The sequence below is a fragment of the Gallus gallus genome, chromosome 3 (genome assembly GCF_016699485.2).
Source record: "Gallus gallus isolate bGalGal1 chromosome 3, bGalGal1.mat.broiler.GRCg7b, whole genome shotgun sequence".
NCBI classification, from domain to species: domain Eukaryota; kingdom Metazoa; phylum Chordata; class Aves; order Galliformes; family Phasianidae; genus Gallus; species Gallus gallus.
The window spans coordinates 106,131,259-106,149,289 of NC_052534.1; the positions used below are offsets into that span (position 1 = coordinate 106,131,259).

The following is an 18,031-nucleotide window of genomic DNA, read 5'->3' on the forward strand; positions in this document are numbered from 1 at the left end:
CACAACCAATGTCAGAGCATTTATCAATTACACACCAATTACAGCTACACTTGCAGTATATAATAAAGTCCTTTTTCTTATTCCTCAAAATAACTTTTTTTTTTCTTTTAAGACTTCTAATAGGTCTTTTTTGGGAAAAGTAGTGATCAGAACCCAAGCAAATGGATAGAAAATAATTAAAAGAAAGGTAAATTGAAGAACCTAAAGAAATGTTTTTCGAAAGGATTCTTACAGGCATTCCAACTGTACTTACCTATTATTTCCAATCTGAATGAGTTCACACTCTTTCAAGCCCTAACCTCTAAGTAATAATATTCTGAGCAATCTTTGCAGTGCACAGTAAATCCTGTGTTGATGAACTTTAACCCTGACATTTGCAAAAGAGAGAACAGACAACTACATAAGGCAAAAAAAAAAAAAAAGAAAAAAAAAAAAAGAAGTGGTCAAGTCATGCTGATGGTGCTGCTCATTTATACGAACTCCCTGGAGGTTCATATATCCTTGAAAGAGGAGATTTTGATTTAAAGAGGTCATTCAGGGAAACTTGTGACAAAACTCCAGGCTCTGCAGCAAATAATGTTAGAAAAGCAACTCAAAAAAGGTTGATCATTTCAATACAAGAAACCACCACTCAACCAACCCAACGTCAATAATCCAAGGTTAGGAACAAAGCCCACCCAGCCTGGAGATCATCCAATTCCAAAACTCATCCTTTGTACAAGATCAACTTACTGAAACCAGTGCAGCACCAATAAGGATCACTCCATAAAAGAAATGGATTCACTTCTCTGTCTCAAGAAAAGTCATTTATTGGTTAAGGAAAACCAACAGGACACGAGATTTATGAAGTTGTCCAAAAACAGACTTCCTTTTTTGTGACCAAGTGTTTTACATGCATTTGTGAATCCTCAAGTCCCCAGAGAAATGTGCAAATATTATATTCAGTTTGTAGACACAGAAGAAAGTGAGGCTGACCAGCTGTCACCTGGATTTTCAAATAATTCCTTAATTTTTAACGGAAAACTTGAAGAAGCCAGATTCTTTTTCACAGGACCTGAGATGGTTCCAATGGCAATTGCATCAACATCATTCCCTGTGCCCAAAAGTCAGGTCTCACACATCTCAAGTTAGGTACCTTCAAAATACACAACAGATACGGAGATGACAGATGGACAGACACATTATAAAGAATTCTTTAGCCTGCAAGAAGCACTCTGGGGAGACAGGACAAACAGACACAACTGTGGCCTTGGCTATTTCTCTTACTAAGCTCACTATTTACTCACCTACCCATCTCTCAAACGTGGTTTCTATCAGAGAGAGTGGAAGTTGGAAAACATGCATGTTTCCAAAAGTGACAGGCTGTTTTTACAAACTTAGCTCCCAGCCAGAGCACAGCTGAGTCATACACAAGCAAGGATGGGACTACCTCTAAAATTTTATCCACAGTTTCTAAACCAACCTTAGCATCTTAATGAGAAATTAAGCTAAACTGTTAAGGCATTCAAATGTATCCTGCTTGCTTTGCACGCCTCTATGGAGTTTATTTACAATACTACTTTTCTTAAGCTAAAAACAAATAAAAACTAACTTGTCCCTTGATCTAATATTTAAGATTTCTCTGACAGAGCTGCACAAAGACAATTTAGTGGGTGCCCATCTTAAGAGTATCACATTCTGGGTAAGACTCTGTTCTACATCCTCACTACTCCAGTTATGTTCCTGAGATTTGTTGTCACAATGTTTGTAGGCAAATCTTCCATGCACTTACTGGGCCTCCACTTTTCTCTCTTTTATTAATCACCCCATATAAATTTACTATGCTTGCTGCTTAGATTAGCAATGGGTATTTGTGAAAATGCAAATGAGCCATTCTTCAGCCTGGCACGCCAGTTTCTCACACAGGACTCACCATCTTGTCTGGGAAGTCAATGCCATTGCCAAACGATTCCTCCCTTGCCAGGGGGCATGATTTGCATGACATATTCTCTCCTGACTACACTATGAACGTTTTATAACATATCTGTAACAATGAACTATGCAGCATTTGCTTGGTCATCGTGCTTTAGAGAAGCTCTGAATAACATTCTTCATACCACTAAGTTGGCTTTTGAGAATCTCATTTACCTGTCATTTTTTGCAGTTTGAAAGGCTCACATCAACGCAGGTATTTGTCAGCTGAACAAAGCACGTGTTTCTGGAGGAGGCGGATATTAATACAAACAAAAACACTCCACCCCACACAGCCATCTTTAAGTATCTTCTTAAAGCTCCAATCCCACTGTCTATAGTAAGTCTTTTGGCTGCTGTCAATAAAGCATCTACTGCACTTGATAGTTTGCTTTTCCGTCTATTACCACTTGAGGGTTATAAAATTTAAATTAGCAGGGACCAGGAAAGAATACTTTTACTGTGTAGCTTTACATGACAAAACTATGATATGCTGCATTTAAACAAAGCTCTTTTGTGCGTTTAACTGAATTTCTCTCACTTCTGTCACCCTTAACACCACATCCCCCTATTTTTCTTCCCAGAAAACAGACCATGATTGATTGTACAAGCCCAGTAATGGGTTCTGCCTTTTCCTGGACCCCTGTTACTTTGTTTCACACATACATTCTTCACATTTCCTCCCCTTGCAAACAAGCAATAAATTAATTGGTCCCAACCTTAACCCTAACAAACATTACAGGACTTCTCACAGTAGTTTAACAAATTGATGCCAGTTCCTACACAAACTAGTTACTGCCCTTAGCCACCTCTCCAAGTATTGTGATGCGTGCAGTGTCTCACTGGCAAGATCTCTTAGAGCTACACCTCTCCACCACATTTCTATTCCCCTTCTCACACACTGAATACAAGCCCACTACGAGAAAATAACCATCAAGTTTTATTTCATTCCAAATTGACAAAACCGTGCCCTGCTCAAATTATTCTGCAGATTTAAATATCTTCAGTCCCATAACAGCATTTGAGAACAAATGAAACAGTTCACAGACCAATTAATTGCTATCACATTGTTTATAGAAGGAAGCAAACATTCATTTTTAAAATGCAGCGAGTACTTGGTTATCAAAGCATCTTGCCAGTGCAGTAAAGTCAGCCTTACTTTATAGATGGTAAGTACATAGCAGAAGGAATATAGATATGCAATTTATTTAAACTGAAAGCCCTCTATCAAAGCTTCAGTTGTTTGGCTCGTTTACATTATGAAACTTGACCTTCCTCATTCAAAAATCTTACCTGGCATCTCCTTTTGAAAGGTTGGTGTTTACAGGATGAAGAATAACCTTGTTTGCATCCACATCCACCACACATTTTGTATGCAGATCAAGCTCTATAAAGAAATGAGAAAGTGTCAAGTGCCGCTCTTAAAGCACTAGGATTATACACACCATTACTTCCTCCAGACACCAAATTTATTCATGCAGCCTGACAGCCACCCATCAGCTAGAGAATAGAAACAGGACTATTGCCAAATTCCACTTCTAGAGATATTCTGCCGGGATGGATTTTGTCCAGCTTTAAAGCATGCACTCTTTTCAAAACAAGAAAGAGCACTTGGGTTTTTCTGAAGGACAATCAGCACACACAAGGCAGTATGAAATTTCTTCTGGGGAAAGAACCATTAGGCATGGTACCACTCTGACAGCTCTTCTCATTGCTGTCTCAATGCCTCCTGCTCGGAGGGAAGGCTGCCCCTGCCATCTGCAGCATGTTTCCCTGGCCACTCTTATGCTGCTGCAGCACACCATGCCAGCTGTCAGTCCCAGGGCACCTGCTCACTGAAATTCAAGTCCCATCAAAAATAATTTAGGTATGAGTGTGAAGAAAAGGGCTTATCCTTCCCAACAGGCTCCAAGCCAGCTGGAAAGCCCAGCTCTTCCAAATGATGCTAAGCAATGGGATATATCCTATGAGTAAGGAAGAATAGCTGGAATGGATGAGAATTCTTAGCTGTAGAGGCAGGGGAAACAAAATAAAAGCTTCAGATAACACTGACAACCGCCCAAGGCATCCACCCAATGACAAATGGAGTTAGATACAAAAGAACAAACAGCCACTTGCAACCAAAATCGCTGCCTACAGACATAGGTCTGAGCACAAGCAATCCACTCCTATCTTCTTACGTTCCAATGCAGAACTTGGAAAGTGCACCCAAATGCTGATGCCTACAACCCGACCCACAAATCACACCCAGTGAGTGCCCAATGTTCTCACGTGCTGCGATGAAGAGAGGCTATGCACAATAAGCTCCGTATGGAGTTGAACACCCCACCTCAATCACCAAAATATGCATGTCTAATCACATTAATTATAATCCTCGTCCTCCTTCACCTCTGCTCTTTCCTTCTGTGTCACCTCTACATGCTCATTCACCTCACAGCACCTTATAAACTCAGACTGCAAATCTCTCATGCAAAGACCACATATCTTAATTTATTGTACGGCACCTCGCTGGCTTCTCACTGCTGTTAAATAAAATAGGAAGTTCCTCTCATTGGCTTTTTGTTGTAAGAGATGTTACAGGTCTTTCACTGTTTGAAGGATAACAAAGAAAACCAAAGCTCAAGCCTACCAGTCACATGGAACTCCAGTTCTTTCTGAACTACTCTGTTATTACACTCTGCTTTTGTGGAAGGAAGAGACAGACAAGTTTCAGAAGCTGATGTTTATTTTAATATCTCTCCACACCCTGAAAGTCGATTTACCTATCATTAGTATGTAATACATGCTTCCTTAGTTCAAAGTATAATCTTCATACATCCCAAATCCAACACGCCACTATCTCGGTCCAGCTGGTTAGTAATTAACATTCTGTATTGCAGTATTCCTCAACCACTGAAGGTTTTTACATGCTACTTCCCTTATGGAGAGCACAAGCCATGCTCACTCTGTATACAAGCCCTGTGGCTGCTCTCACACTTTTTAATCGATCTCTTGAGAGAGAATGCTGATAGTAGGCTTTGTGCTCATGGCTACTGCTAGACTCAGAAGTGTTGCTAGCATTCATCCAATCTCTGTGAAATACTTCCAAGAGCACACACAGACAGGATACAAGAGTTCCTTACAGTGGTCAAAGTAGATCTGTTCAGCCACTGCAGAAAGTTAGAGCAGCCCAGTGAGGGGTCTGAAGAGCATCTGATCTTCACAGTGGGGAGTGAGGAGGCACAATAGGGAGAGCTCCTGGCCAAGGCTGAGGTGGTACATCAGCTCAAGGTGTCCCTTGAAATAAACCTCAGGAAATAGTTGTGATCAACCTCTAAGCTGGGTTATTTATCAGATACCCTTCAGGCCATGTATTCCACCTACCCTGGCAAAAGTTTCACAGAACAGCTCTGCTTTTAGCTAAAAATAGTTTTAAATCTGTTTTATTAGCACATCATACACTTTCTACCAATTCTTTCTCTGTTACAAAGCATGTTCTTTGACTGATTTCTGACTTCTTTAATGACTCCAGGAGGTTTAGAGATGAATCTGACATCAGCCACTACTGCAAATTCTATCATAATTCTCCTCATCTATCCCATTCTATCATTTCCTCCTCATTAAATCTTCATTGTTACTAAAGCAGGTTAGACTCATAGGCAGATTATCTTCCCCTTCTCCTATGATCACACAGGTACTCCACCCTTACTTTTACTAGTTTCAGTATCTCCTAGTTAAGCTGCGCACTTTCTGCCCCTGAACAACACGGAAAAGGAGAATGTGCCAAGGTAAGAAGATAAGCACACACATCCAAAACCCACTGGTGAGTTCATCTTGCAGCAAGGACTCGTTTGTCAGGGTTGGGCAGTATTGTTTCTTTCCACTGCAGACACAGATAAGGCAGCCTGGAATTTAGAAGAAGTGAAAAGATGACAGAGATGGCTCACACAGTCAAACTTCAGACATTCATCACTGATCCTGTAGCTCTGTGTTTTCGTCGTTATATCAACAAGACCTAAAATCTCACCCATTATATTGCTAACCTTCTTCTGCCTTCAGTCATCACCAAGCAAACACAATCAGCTACTTATCTGCTTCATCCAATCAAGAAACCAATCAGCTAATTGCTTTTGGAAAAATTGAAACTAAAACTCATCTCAAGAAACGTGCACTGCAGGACAAGTCTTTCAGAGCTTCAGCATAAGAGAACTGTGATATCCGTAACAAAAAGGTATTATCTTCATCACTTTTCCACAGTTACATTTGAGAGCCGTGGAAGTGTTAAGCAAAGCTGAGCTAAGTGCAAGACTAATTGTTAAGCCATGGGCATCCAAGCTACTCGCACAGTCTCCCCATTGACTTTGTATTTTACTTGTCAGAAGGAAGGCCTCCTTCAAACCCCAGCTATTTTCTTTACCATTTGTCTTGATTTTTCAACTCCTCACAAAAGTGACCATAGCAATTCCAGCAGTGCAGATCTTTAAGTGAAACCCTACATGCACGCAAATCTTAAATGACTCTGATAACCCTAAGTGCCTTCGATAAGCCTCGCAGGCATTGCAACAAAAAGCCACCATCAACAAAAACACCACCACACCATCCACGTCCTCTGCAGTTTTTCACTAGCCTAAGAAACTCAACATGGTTCAGACGAGGAAGAAAAATGAGAAAGGGAGAGAGCAGGAAAAGCAGACCCTGTAGCAACATACCACCGTAACTAATGGTGGTAACTACTTCAGCAGGCTAGCAACGTGATGGTGCACTCCCACAGACAGGTAGGAGTTTCCATTCCTTCTCTAATAGCAGTCACACCTCTGGTAATCATAAACTCAGCACAGCACATTTTCCACAGCAATGTCAAGAAACATGAGCAGAAGGTAGAACTTTAAAATGTACTGAATAGGCCTGGGGCAGAGACAAAGAACGTATGTGAATCATGGAGGATGGGCAGAGGAGAAATACTTTGGAAAATGCTGGACGTTTTCAACTCTAGGAAATCTCCACTTTCATTTTCAGATCAATTAGGGAACTCTCTTTATAAATGGGCTGTGATAACGATGACACTGGTTGGAAATTGAGGTTCCCAACTCACTCACTCTGGTAGGGGTCTGGAATCAAACCCAGTGCACACTGAAACCCTCTGCACTGCCCTGCAGTTGTACTGGAGGTTTTTCAGCCACTGCCCCAAGAAGTCATCTCACAGTCATGGCTACCAAACAAAACAATCCCAGCTGATAGCCCTTCCCCAGGTCATGAAGGGCCTCCATTTCCATATCACTTTCTCCATCAGATTTCAATGTAAGAAGCTCCTGTTTCCTGACAGATTTTTCAGCCATTTTTTGATCCCAGAAACAAAGATGCAAGCCCGGCACTATAAAGCAGGTTGAATAAATTTGAAGCAGAACTCTCCTGGTCCCACTACCAGATGTGTGGGGCAGCTGCACATACACTGACACTTCAGTTATCCCAGTGACAGCACTGAGGTACAGAAAGGAAAATGTGAAAGGCATGAAGTGCACACACTAAGCTCCTAAGTCAAAACTGGCCTTAAATGCCACAGCTCAGTATAATCTCCTGTAAAGACGGGGACAATAGAAATTTTACGTTTTAAATTGCCAATAGATTTTCAGGAGCTTAACATTGAAGGCTAGGAGAGGACGATTGCAGTATGTCTTCAAGCTGCACTGAATAAGAAACTGCAGTCAGTTCCTTTTGTCTTTTCCAGTCTGAAAAAGCAAATAGCAAGATCACTCAGAAATGTTTAAATACTAATCTAAAAATATTTAGAAGTTTCTTTATCATACGCTAAGTGAAAGCCAACTGAAAAAACATGGCCCTTTGTTTTTGTTGTTGTTTTCTCAGCAAGCTGAAAGCTGGCTCAAGCACAACAGGTCCTCACATCTCCCTGCCAGCGTTTGTTGCCTTAGAGTGACTTTTCTCCTTGCCCTTTGCTATGCAGAAGCCAACATAAATAAAGGCAAAACTAACTGACCACACAACAAAGAGTGAAAATAACTTAGATCTAAGTGACCCCGCTAAGAGCTTAAAAGATGTTGTTAGCCTAAAGCACTCTTAGGGCAGTCATTATAAGCTGTTCTGACTCATGAGTTTGGGACAAAAATGCAGTAATTTGAGTCGTCCCTAATGCTTACCAACACCAAGTCAAAGGAGCTGCCTGTCAAGCTGCTCTGCTATATATTCACTGCATAAATATCATTCATGAAATTTTCAGTTTGCGGCAATTAAAAGTCATCAAATATGCATGAGTGCATCTGGAAGGGCACACAATGCTATCTTGATGATGAGGTTTAAGTCAACTCAAACACATGAGCACAGCGAATGCAAGCAAGCTCACCTCACTTGTTAACGCCACGTTGCCCAAATGGTAACGAGTTCATTCTACCTTCTGTTGTTTCCTTTTCTCCAAAAGGAGAGCTTGCTCAATGGCTGTGGTGAAGGCACAACGTGTACATGGACGTTCACCTTACCCACAGGCAGTGCTGCTGCTGCACGAGCTGCTCAGCTCAGGAGGACTGAGGACATACAGCAGTTGGGTGACTCTGTGATGCAGCGAAGAGCTCCGAGGAAGTTCAGAATGTAACTGGGCTGCTTTGTTTCAGGCTTCAAAGTGAATGAAATGCAATAACGTTTGCTCTGCCACTAAAAGCCAAGGTAGAATTATTCACAGCGAGCATATCTGATCCTTTGTCGGCTTCGTGAAGATGAAGCAAACATGAAACCAGAGCAGAAATGTAATCTCATACTGCACTTAAGGCTAGCTCTGAAGATGTAATTAGCACAAGAATTGCTTGCCTTTGTGGCATCCCCATTTGCCTGTGTTGTAGTCCCACCGGTTCTTCGGCAGTGGGGAATAAACTCCTAACACCTGAGGAGTCCTTAAAGTACAATTGTCTGCCTGAGGAATGCAGGGTGAAACACGAACTCTGCCTGCTTTTCCCATTTGTCACCCTGTCTCCAGGGTGCTCCTACCACAAACATTATTTCATAGGTTATCAACAGCGAGCAGGAAATACTAAAAGGCCCAGGTGCCCGTTTATCACAAGGACAATGGGGAAGAAAAGCCTGGTGCTCATATATTGCCATCAGGATATAACAGGTGCAATTTCGTGTACTCTAATGCCATAATTAATCTTTTAAGACTGCTTGCACAAACTCCAATTTATAGATAGAATGTTTCTGTCGTAATCTTCACTGGGAAAACAAACACAGAACAACCTCTGCTTCCTTCCCCCAAAACAAACACACGCGTCAAGTGACTGAGAGTGCAACCTCCAAAGAGTAGGACAGAAAATTAGCACCTACCACCACAGCCAGAGGCTTACACAGATAGAGAAGCAAATTCTTTCCTGACAAGCACTGGAGACAGATGCTTTATCATCAAAGCACAAAGGATCCCTGTCTGCACACAGAAACTAGTCCGGATGAATATGCACATTAGCATAATAGATACCTGAGTGTCCATTTACAAGCCATCTAGCTATCTATGCTGGAAGCCATAGGCCACAAGCCTCCAAAAGCAGTGTTCTCAGATAGCACTGCCAGGAGCAGGGCTGGGTGCACACAGCTCAGACCCACGTGGGCATGGGCACCCCACCTGAGCTCCCCGCAGCCTCCTGCCTGCACCGTGCTGCTGCTGCTCCTCTGGGATGCCTTTCCAAGCACTACAACACACAAAGGGCAGATGTCACACTGAGTGACACGGGTTAGTGGGCGTGGTGGTGACAGGTGGGTGGTTGAACTAGATGATATTAGAATCATAGAATGGTTTGAGTTGAAAGGGACCTTTAAGATCATTCCATTCCAACCCCCTGCTATAGGCAGGGACACCTCCCTCTAGACCAGGTTGCTCACAGCCCCATCCAGCCTGGCCTGGAATGCTTCCAGGGAGGGGGCATCCACAGCCTCACTGGGCAACCTGTTCAGTGTCTCACCAGTGTCTTTACCCTCACTGTAAAGAATTCCTTCCTAATATCTAGACTAATTCTGCCCTCTTCCAGTTTAAAGCCATTTCCCCCCCATCCTGTCTTTACATACCCTTACAAAAAGTCCCTCCCCAGTCCCTCCCCTGTAGGCCCCCCACCTTAATAATTCTACAGTTCTATGAGTTTTTTTTGCAGTTAGCTTTCTGACTCATTTGAACAGAAAACTATTAACAGACGTGCAGCAACATTAAGCAGGGATAGTGGCAATGGCTTGGCTGTTTGTCTTAGAGGTCTTCTCCAACCTCAATGATTCTATGATAGCAGTCCTTCACACTGGCTTAAGGTATCATTGACCACATCCTTTGATGTAACTCATACAATCCTTAGAGTTGGAAGGGACCTCTGAAGGCCATCTAGTCCAACTCTCCTGCAATGAATAGGGATACCACAGCTAGATCAGGTTGCCCAGGGCCTGATCCAGTCTGGCCTTTAAAGTCTCCAGGGCAACCTGTGCCAGTGACCCACCTAAATCTGTCCCCCCTGAGCTTGAAACCATTTCCCCTTGTTCTATTGCCACAGACCCTGCTAAAGAGTCTGTCCCCTTCTTTCCTGCGGCTCACCTTTAGATACCAAACGGCCGCTATCAGGTTCACCTCGCAGCCTTTGTATTCTGACAGTACTGATAAAGATTTTATATTTTAATTAACGCCACATTCAACTGATTAAAGCCACAGAGAAACACAAGAGTTTGAACACGCCCATGGCATGCTTGCACACTAACATCACCTGAGACTAAAATATTGAGTAAAACAAATCTGTATTGAAAAGCCTCAAGCTGTCTTTTGCTCTGCTTCATGGTATGACTTGAGCTCTGCACATAAACAGGAGGGGGAGCAGCTGTTTACAAGGCTGGATAGTGATAGGACAAGGGGGATGGTTTAAAACTGAGACAGGGGGAGGTTTAGGTTGGATATTAGGAGGAAGTTTTTCACTCAGAGGGTGGTGACGCACTGAACAGGTTGCCCAAGGAGGCTGTGGATGCCCCATCCCTGCAGGCATTGAAGGCCAGGCTGGATGTGGCTCTGGGCAGCCTGGTCTGCTGGTTGGCGACCCTGCACATAGCAGGGGGTTGGAACCAGATGAGTATTGTGGTCCTTTTCAACCCAGGCCATTCTATGATTCTATGATACATGAAGTCAGTAACAATATTCATAAAGGAAAATCCAACAACAGCAAAAGAATCCCCTGGTTTTTACGAAAAAACAGAACAAGTGGTACACTAGGAAATATTTTAGTGAATGACATATTGCAACAAAACCAAGAAAAAGAAAGACTTTAAATGAAACAGTGCAAAGCTCTCCATTTCATAAAAGCATGTTAATTGAGATCGTTATGCAAAGTATGGTTTCAAAAGTATGGTTTATGGTTTCAAACTAAAAGAGGGGAAGATTTAGACTGGATGTAAGGACGAAGAGATTTTTACAATAAGGGTGGTGAGGCACTGGCACAGGCTGCCCAGAGAGGTGGTGGCGCCCCATCCCTGCAGACAGCCAAGGTCAGGCTGGATGGGGCTCTGAGCACTGAGGAGCTGTGGGTGTCCCTGTTCTGTGCAGGGAGTGGGACTGATGGCCTTAAGGGTCCCTTCCAACTCATGCCATTCTATTAAGTACAATAGAGAAGTCATAATCACTACCCCAAAGAGCTTACAAGTTCAGATGTGATGCTGCAGGTGAAATAACATATAAGTTGCTTTATAAAAGCATGGCTTCCATACACAGCCCGTAGGATTTGGGCCTAATTTAAAACTTAATGCATAAAATTACATAGTTCTGAAAAAGTAAGCCATTCAAGTATAATTAGGAACACTTCCTCTCACTGCTACAAATTAGTACTGCAAGCTTACTTTATAGATTGCCACTTCACACGAGACTGGAGCAGGACCCTCAATAGGATCACCTCGAGATGCAGTACCATAAGCAGCTAGTTGATGCAGAAATCCCTTCAACGTGTACGCAGACCTTATTATACTTTTATGAGCTGCATAAATTATTAATGGTTAAACACACCGCTTTTATTAACCTAATAAACCCTCGCCTTAAGAAATTCATAATTCAAACGCTAAAGACAACCACTACCGCCACAAGTAAACACCAAGAACGTTTCAAAGCTTAAATTCCTACAGTTGCAGCCATCTGACAGGTTTGCAATTTTAAGCCCTTTGGTGCAGAGGGAAGGAAAGAACATTACTCGTGACCCTGAAGAAAACAAATACTTGCTTCACGTCCAAAGTCCCAGAACTTTGCACAAATGTTATTTAGAACAAAGCGCATACTAAGGAGTTTCCAAGAAAACCTCAAGGCTTATTAAAAAAAGCAAAGCCACAGAGCTTTAACAACTAGATGGCTCTTAGGAAAAGCAGTTACACAAATGCTTAAATTTAACATCACGGAGGTACGAAAATATTAGGCTTATCACCATCGCTGTAAATTCTAGGAACATCAGAAACGTCACTTGATCCTAACATCTGGATTGTGACAAATAACCCACTCATAAATAAAACAAAACAAATAACAACAACAACAAACAATTCCAGGAAATCTTGTTTGGGGTAGGGAAGGGAACTCCATCTTTTAGGCTGGACTTACGCGAACCTAAGATCCCTTCCAAGCCAAACCACACTGTGATTCTGTGAATTCACGTACTGCTTGCAAAACAACAGGGCACTTAATAGCTGCAAAGCAGTTCTTACAGGGAGGAGGTGCACTCCAACTGCACAGTTATGTGTAGGACAAGTACACTTTCTTCCCCCTGAACAGAGAGCATTGGATCCTCAGACTTCCATCACTCCTGGATGCTCCTGCTAACAGCAAGGCCACAGGCAAGTCTTTTTGGTCTGTTACCCTTTTTTAGTTTCTATGGAGTGAAATAGCTTTGATAACAAGATACACCCCCTCACTCTCCCAAACATATACACCTCTATATCTATAATCTTCCACCACATTTCCCCCCCGCTTATTTCTACCACTTCATCCTCTATTACTTCTGCATATACTCTGTGCAGAATGCAGTCCCTAGCTAAAACAGCCTGAAGACCACCACATGTGCACAAACTAGGGGCTGTATGGAAAATGTATGGAAAATACGTACAACAGAAGGGGAAGGTGCGTTGTCCATCCTCGAAGATTCAAAACTTGACTGAACCAGTGCAACTTAACCCAATTTCATCTGCAATTTGACCCAAACTGATTGGACTAGAGACCTCCAGTGGTCCCTTCCAACCTGAATTATTGTACAATTCCATAATCCAGAGAGTAAGAAAAAAACAAGACAGAAGATATCTAGGTCACAGCCAAAATGACCTATGACTGGAAAGGGACATGGACAAAAAGAAAGACCAAGGCTAGAAGTAATATAGCCTTGGATATAACCATGGATATACGTAAAAAAATGTTTTTACAACAGAAATGGTGAAGCACCAGCACAGGTTGTCCAGAGGTGATGGGTGCCCCATCCCTGGAGATACTGAATGTCAGGCTGGACAGGGCTCTGAGCTGCCCATGGAACTGTAGGTGTTCACTGCTGTGGAGTTGAACCAAATGACCTTTAAAGGTCCCTTCCAACTCAAACAATTCTATGATTCTATCCCTGAAACAAGGCACCACCTTCCAGGTCCACTCCATGCCAGCTCCCACCTCACTGTCCCTGAATCTTCTCCCACCAACTCTCCACAAGGATGAACCCTCCCACAATTTTGCACATTGCTGAAGTTTAAAAAAAAAAAAAAGTAGATTTTGGTCAAAATACCCTCAGCTGACCTAATCCATCTGCTTAATTCCATCTCCTTTACTTCACTTGTGAGAATTGAAAGCTCACATGAACTTAGTCTGACATTTCACAGCATCATAGAACTGAATTGGAAGGGACCCCTGAAGGCCATCTGTCCCACTCCATGCACTGAACAGGGACAGCCACAGCTCCATCAGTGCTCAGAGCCTCATCCAGCCTAGCCTTGGCTGCCTCCAGGGATGGGGTACCACCACCGCTCTGGGCAACCTGTGGCAGTGCTTCAACACCCTTACTGTTAGCAACTTTTTCCTTATATCCAGTATAAGTCTCTCCACTTTTTGTTTAAATCTACTTTCCCTTGTCCTATCACAACGGACCCTGCTGAAGAGTCTGCCCCCTTTCTTACAGCTCCCCTTTAGACACTGACAGGCCACTCTCAGGTCACCTCGCAGCCTTCTCTTCTCCAGGCTGCACAGCCCCAGCTCCCTCAGCCTGTCCTCACAGGAGAGTTGTTCCATCCCTGGGATCATTTTTGTGGCTCTCCTCTGGATGTGCTCCAACAGGTCTATGTCACTACTGTACTGAGGACTCCACATCTGGACACCTCCATTTCAAAAGGCATGGAAATACTTGACGCAGCAACTTTAACGTTTATTCTTCCTATTTACCAAAACGAAGTGGTTATTTTGTTTCAGATCACTAGCTGTAGCTATTAAACTGCCTTCACTCCATCCCCCCCGAGGAATTATTGGCATACTTCTGTGAGAATGTGGGAAAACAAAACCTTACACGTTTCTTGGATCCCTGCCTTCTTCTTCACCTCCCCACTCCCTGGCTGCAGTTCCCTTTTCATACTTGCTTCCTCATCATCTAGAGCAAGTTTTTCTAATTAAGACGAGTCATAAACATTTAAACAGATGCCCAGACCGCGGTGTGATTAACAAAACCCTCAGGCAAGTTTCGTTGGGGGGGGAGGAAGAAGAAAAAAAAAAACAAAAACCAAAACACCACCAAAACCTCTCCTCAATTCACGCTTCCTCTTCCATATTTTCGTGTTTGTTTTCGTGTGTTTCCCCCACATTTCACCCCGTTAACCCATTCCCACTCACCCACCCTGGGCAAAGCGGAGGGGTTACTCAATGGAGGTGCAGGAAAAAGACAGAAATGGTGTTATTTTTGGGGTTATTTTTGGGATTTCCAAAACCCCAAGGAGCAGGAAGAAGGAAGAAATCTCCGACAGAGGGTAGGGCCTGGCTGTAAAACAGGTGCAGGAGGTGTGGGCTGAGGGGCGCACACACAAAAAAAACCACCATAAAACGGGGTGAGATGAGGAAAAAAAGAGGTTAGTTTCGAAGCAGAGACGTGTCAGGAGTGAAGACAGCCGCTCCTGGGGGCAGCCCGGCTTCACCCACCCGACAGACACAAGCACATCCATCCCTGCTCCCGCACACGCCCGGGTAACAGCTACACTTCCACACACAGACCCGGACGGACACGGACAGACGCCGACGGGACCCGCTGCCCTCAGGGCCGCTCCCGCCGCGGGCCGGGCCGGGCTGAGGGGCGCTGAAGGAGGAGGCTCTCACCTCGCCGGTTCATGGGGCGGACGCGCACCGCCACCTTCACTTTGGAATCCCCCATCGCGCCGCTCCGACCTCCCCGACTCCTTCGTTCCCTCCTCGGCTTCCGTCTACCGAGGGACAACCGCCGGCGGCGCGGGGAGGAGCGCGGAGCGGGGCGGGGGGCCGAGGCCGGGCGGCAGTGGGAGGGAGGTGCCGCGCCGGACCAACGTCCGGCGGGACTACAGCTCCCAGCGTGCAGCGCGGCGGCCCCCAAGGAGCGGGGGGGGCGGTGTGGCGCGCTGCATGCTGGGAGCTGTAGTCCCGCCCGCGGCCCTGGACTGCAGCGAGAGTGTTCCATGCTGGGATATGTAGTCCTCAAGACCCACAGTGAAACTCTGTGAGTGCCTGCAGGGTGGGCTCCCCAAGGCCCTGCCACTGGTGCCCTGGGTGGCTGTGGGTGAGCTGTGTCACAGCTCGGCTCCCAGCAGTGCTTCGGGGCCTTCTGAGGGACATAAGGAGACTGAGCAGGCAGCGTTGTGTGCTGCTCTTGGCATTAAAGGTGTTTCTCCTGCTTGCTTTCCAAACCCTTCTCTTCACCTGCTCCATGTTCACAGGTAGCAGGTCTGCAGCTTTGGGCATAGAACTAAGCCATGTTTTCTACTGAAAAAAAGTTAAAATATATATTTAAAAAAACCCCACAAAAGTAATATTTTCTTTCATATTTGAGCTCTGGGAGCACTGTGTGTGAGGATGGGCCTATTTGAGTGTATGTGATAGTGTTTGATGCAATAACCAATAATGCGTTTGAAAACTAGATGGTCTTAGTGGTCTTTTCCAACCTTAGTGATCCTATAATAACTGTGTGCAGTGGGAGAATTCACAGTGATGAAGATGCAACACCCAAGCCTGAAAACTGACCGTCTGGAGTTATCTAATGCTTTGGAGTGTACACACTGTGAGGAGACTGCATTGAGACAAAACCTCACCCTCTGCAAGGTTGACCCTACAAGTAAAGAGGCACCACGGCCTGGCTTTCTGCTCTGTGGGACTTCTGGATAACATAAGTCATGTAAAAATCATAGAACCACAGAATCATTCAGGATGGAAAAGACCTCTGAGATCTTCCAGTCCAACCCCAACCCACCCCACCATGCCCACTGCCCACGTTCCTCAGTGCCACATCTCCACATTCCTTAACACCTCCATGCACAGTGACCCCACCACCTCCCTGGGCATCTGTGCCACTGCAGCACTGCTCTCTCTGAGAAGAAATGTTTCCTAATATCCAAACTGAACCTACCTTGGCATGGTTTGAGGTCATCACCTCTCATTCTATCAACGTTACTTGGGAACAGAGGCCAACCCCCACCTCACCACAACCTCCTTTCAGGTCATTGACTACAGCTTTATTAGAAAAGGCAGTTGAGTAAAATAATAACTTAATAATCGGAAGTGGTTTGAACAATATTACAGTTTCTCCCCCTTGTATGGCCCAACTGCTCAACCACAGCCACTGCTTACAAAGACCAACAGTGAAACCGTAATGCAAAGATGCAAAATCTCATTTAAATGGTCATGCTTGAAAAACCTTGTCACTGCTATTTTAGTTCAAAACAAAGGGCTCTCTCTGTGTTATTTTGAAAGGCCAGATTTCAGCAAGGACAGATAAAAATTATTCAGAATTGTGATCCTCTGGCCCATCAACACTGAGGATGGAAACGAGGCTTTGTGACAGTGACAGAAATAAATAACAGATCTCCAAGAGGTTTTGACGTAAGATTTCAGGAGGTAGCACTTTATGCCCAGAAGAATTGCACTCAGTATATACCATCTCACGCCTGATTGACCTGAAGAATATCTTGTCAAGGTAGGGAGAAAACCAGTACTAAGCTGGCATTTAACTGGCACAGGGATTAATGCCCATATTTCTAGCAGGAGTGCCAGACTATCCTAAGTGCATGCAAAGGCTAGCAAGCTATCTTGAGGCTAAATAATAACAATAATATCAACAATAATAATTATCATAATAATAATCCCACCAGCAGCTGCACGTCAGACCAAGTGGCCAAATGTTTTGAAAAATCAATTGAGATTTTGTAGGCGGGGGCGGAACGCATCAGTGCATCAACAACCCTGTCCACAGCCATGCATTGCAACTGGGTGATCATTAAGGTCCCTTCCAACCTACACCATTCTATGATTCTACGGTCTTTAAGGTCCCTTCCAATCCAATTCGTCCTATGATTCAGTGGTCTTTAAGATCCCTTCCAATCCAATTCATCCTATGATTCAGTGGTCTTTAAGATCCCTTCCAATCCAGTTCATCCTATGATTCTGTGGTCTTTAACGTCCCTTCCAACACAATTCATTCTATGATGTTGTGGTCTTTAAGGTCCCTTCCAATCCAATTCATTCTATGATTCTCTGATTCTAACTCCTCAGCATGCCATGCTCAGCCCAGTGCTGCGTGCGGTTTCTTGCTGGGAGCTGGGCGTTCCGCTTTCAGCCTGCACAGTTGGTTCTTGCACTTGTGAACTTGAGGATCCGATTACAGGATGAAACCGGGCTTTGAACTTCTTGTGGTATTTTCCAGCTGGGGCCTCAGCAAACCACATCGATGTCTTCTGAAACTGAGTGTTTTGTGATGGAGATAAATATAATCCTGGCTTTACAGCTGGGATGGTGAGCAGAGAGTGGAGGGCTTTTGCATAGGGCTGAGTCACCTGGAGTCTGATTTGAATAAATGAGATGAAACCAGCCAGATGTGCAGGCTGCTGTGTGTAGCAGGTGTGACCCAAATCCAGTCTGTGC

At 44.1% G+C, this 18,031-nt stretch overlaps 1 protein-coding gene across 4 annotated transcripts in view; it reads right to left on the reverse strand.

Moving 5' to 3' along the window:
* The window catches only part of KIF13B (kinesin family member 13B), a 122,775-nt gene extending 107,422 nt beyond the window's left edge, over positions 1 to 15,353 (reverse strand). For all 4 annotated transcript variants that reach the window (XM_003641072.6, XM_004935889.5, XM_004935890.5 and 1 more), the window contains exons 1-2: positions 15,245 to 15,353; positions 3,244 to 3,337 (exon numbers count right to left, since the gene is read on the reverse strand). In XM_003641072.6, the coding sequence (XP_003641120.2) occupies positions 3,244 to 3,337; positions 15,245 to 15,299 (149 nt within the window). In that variant the 5' untranslated portion in view covers positions 15,300 to 15,353. The remainder of the gene's footprint in view (positions 1 to 3,243; positions 3,338 to 15,244) is intronic.
* Positions 15,354 to 18,031: the final 2,678 nt, after the last annotated feature.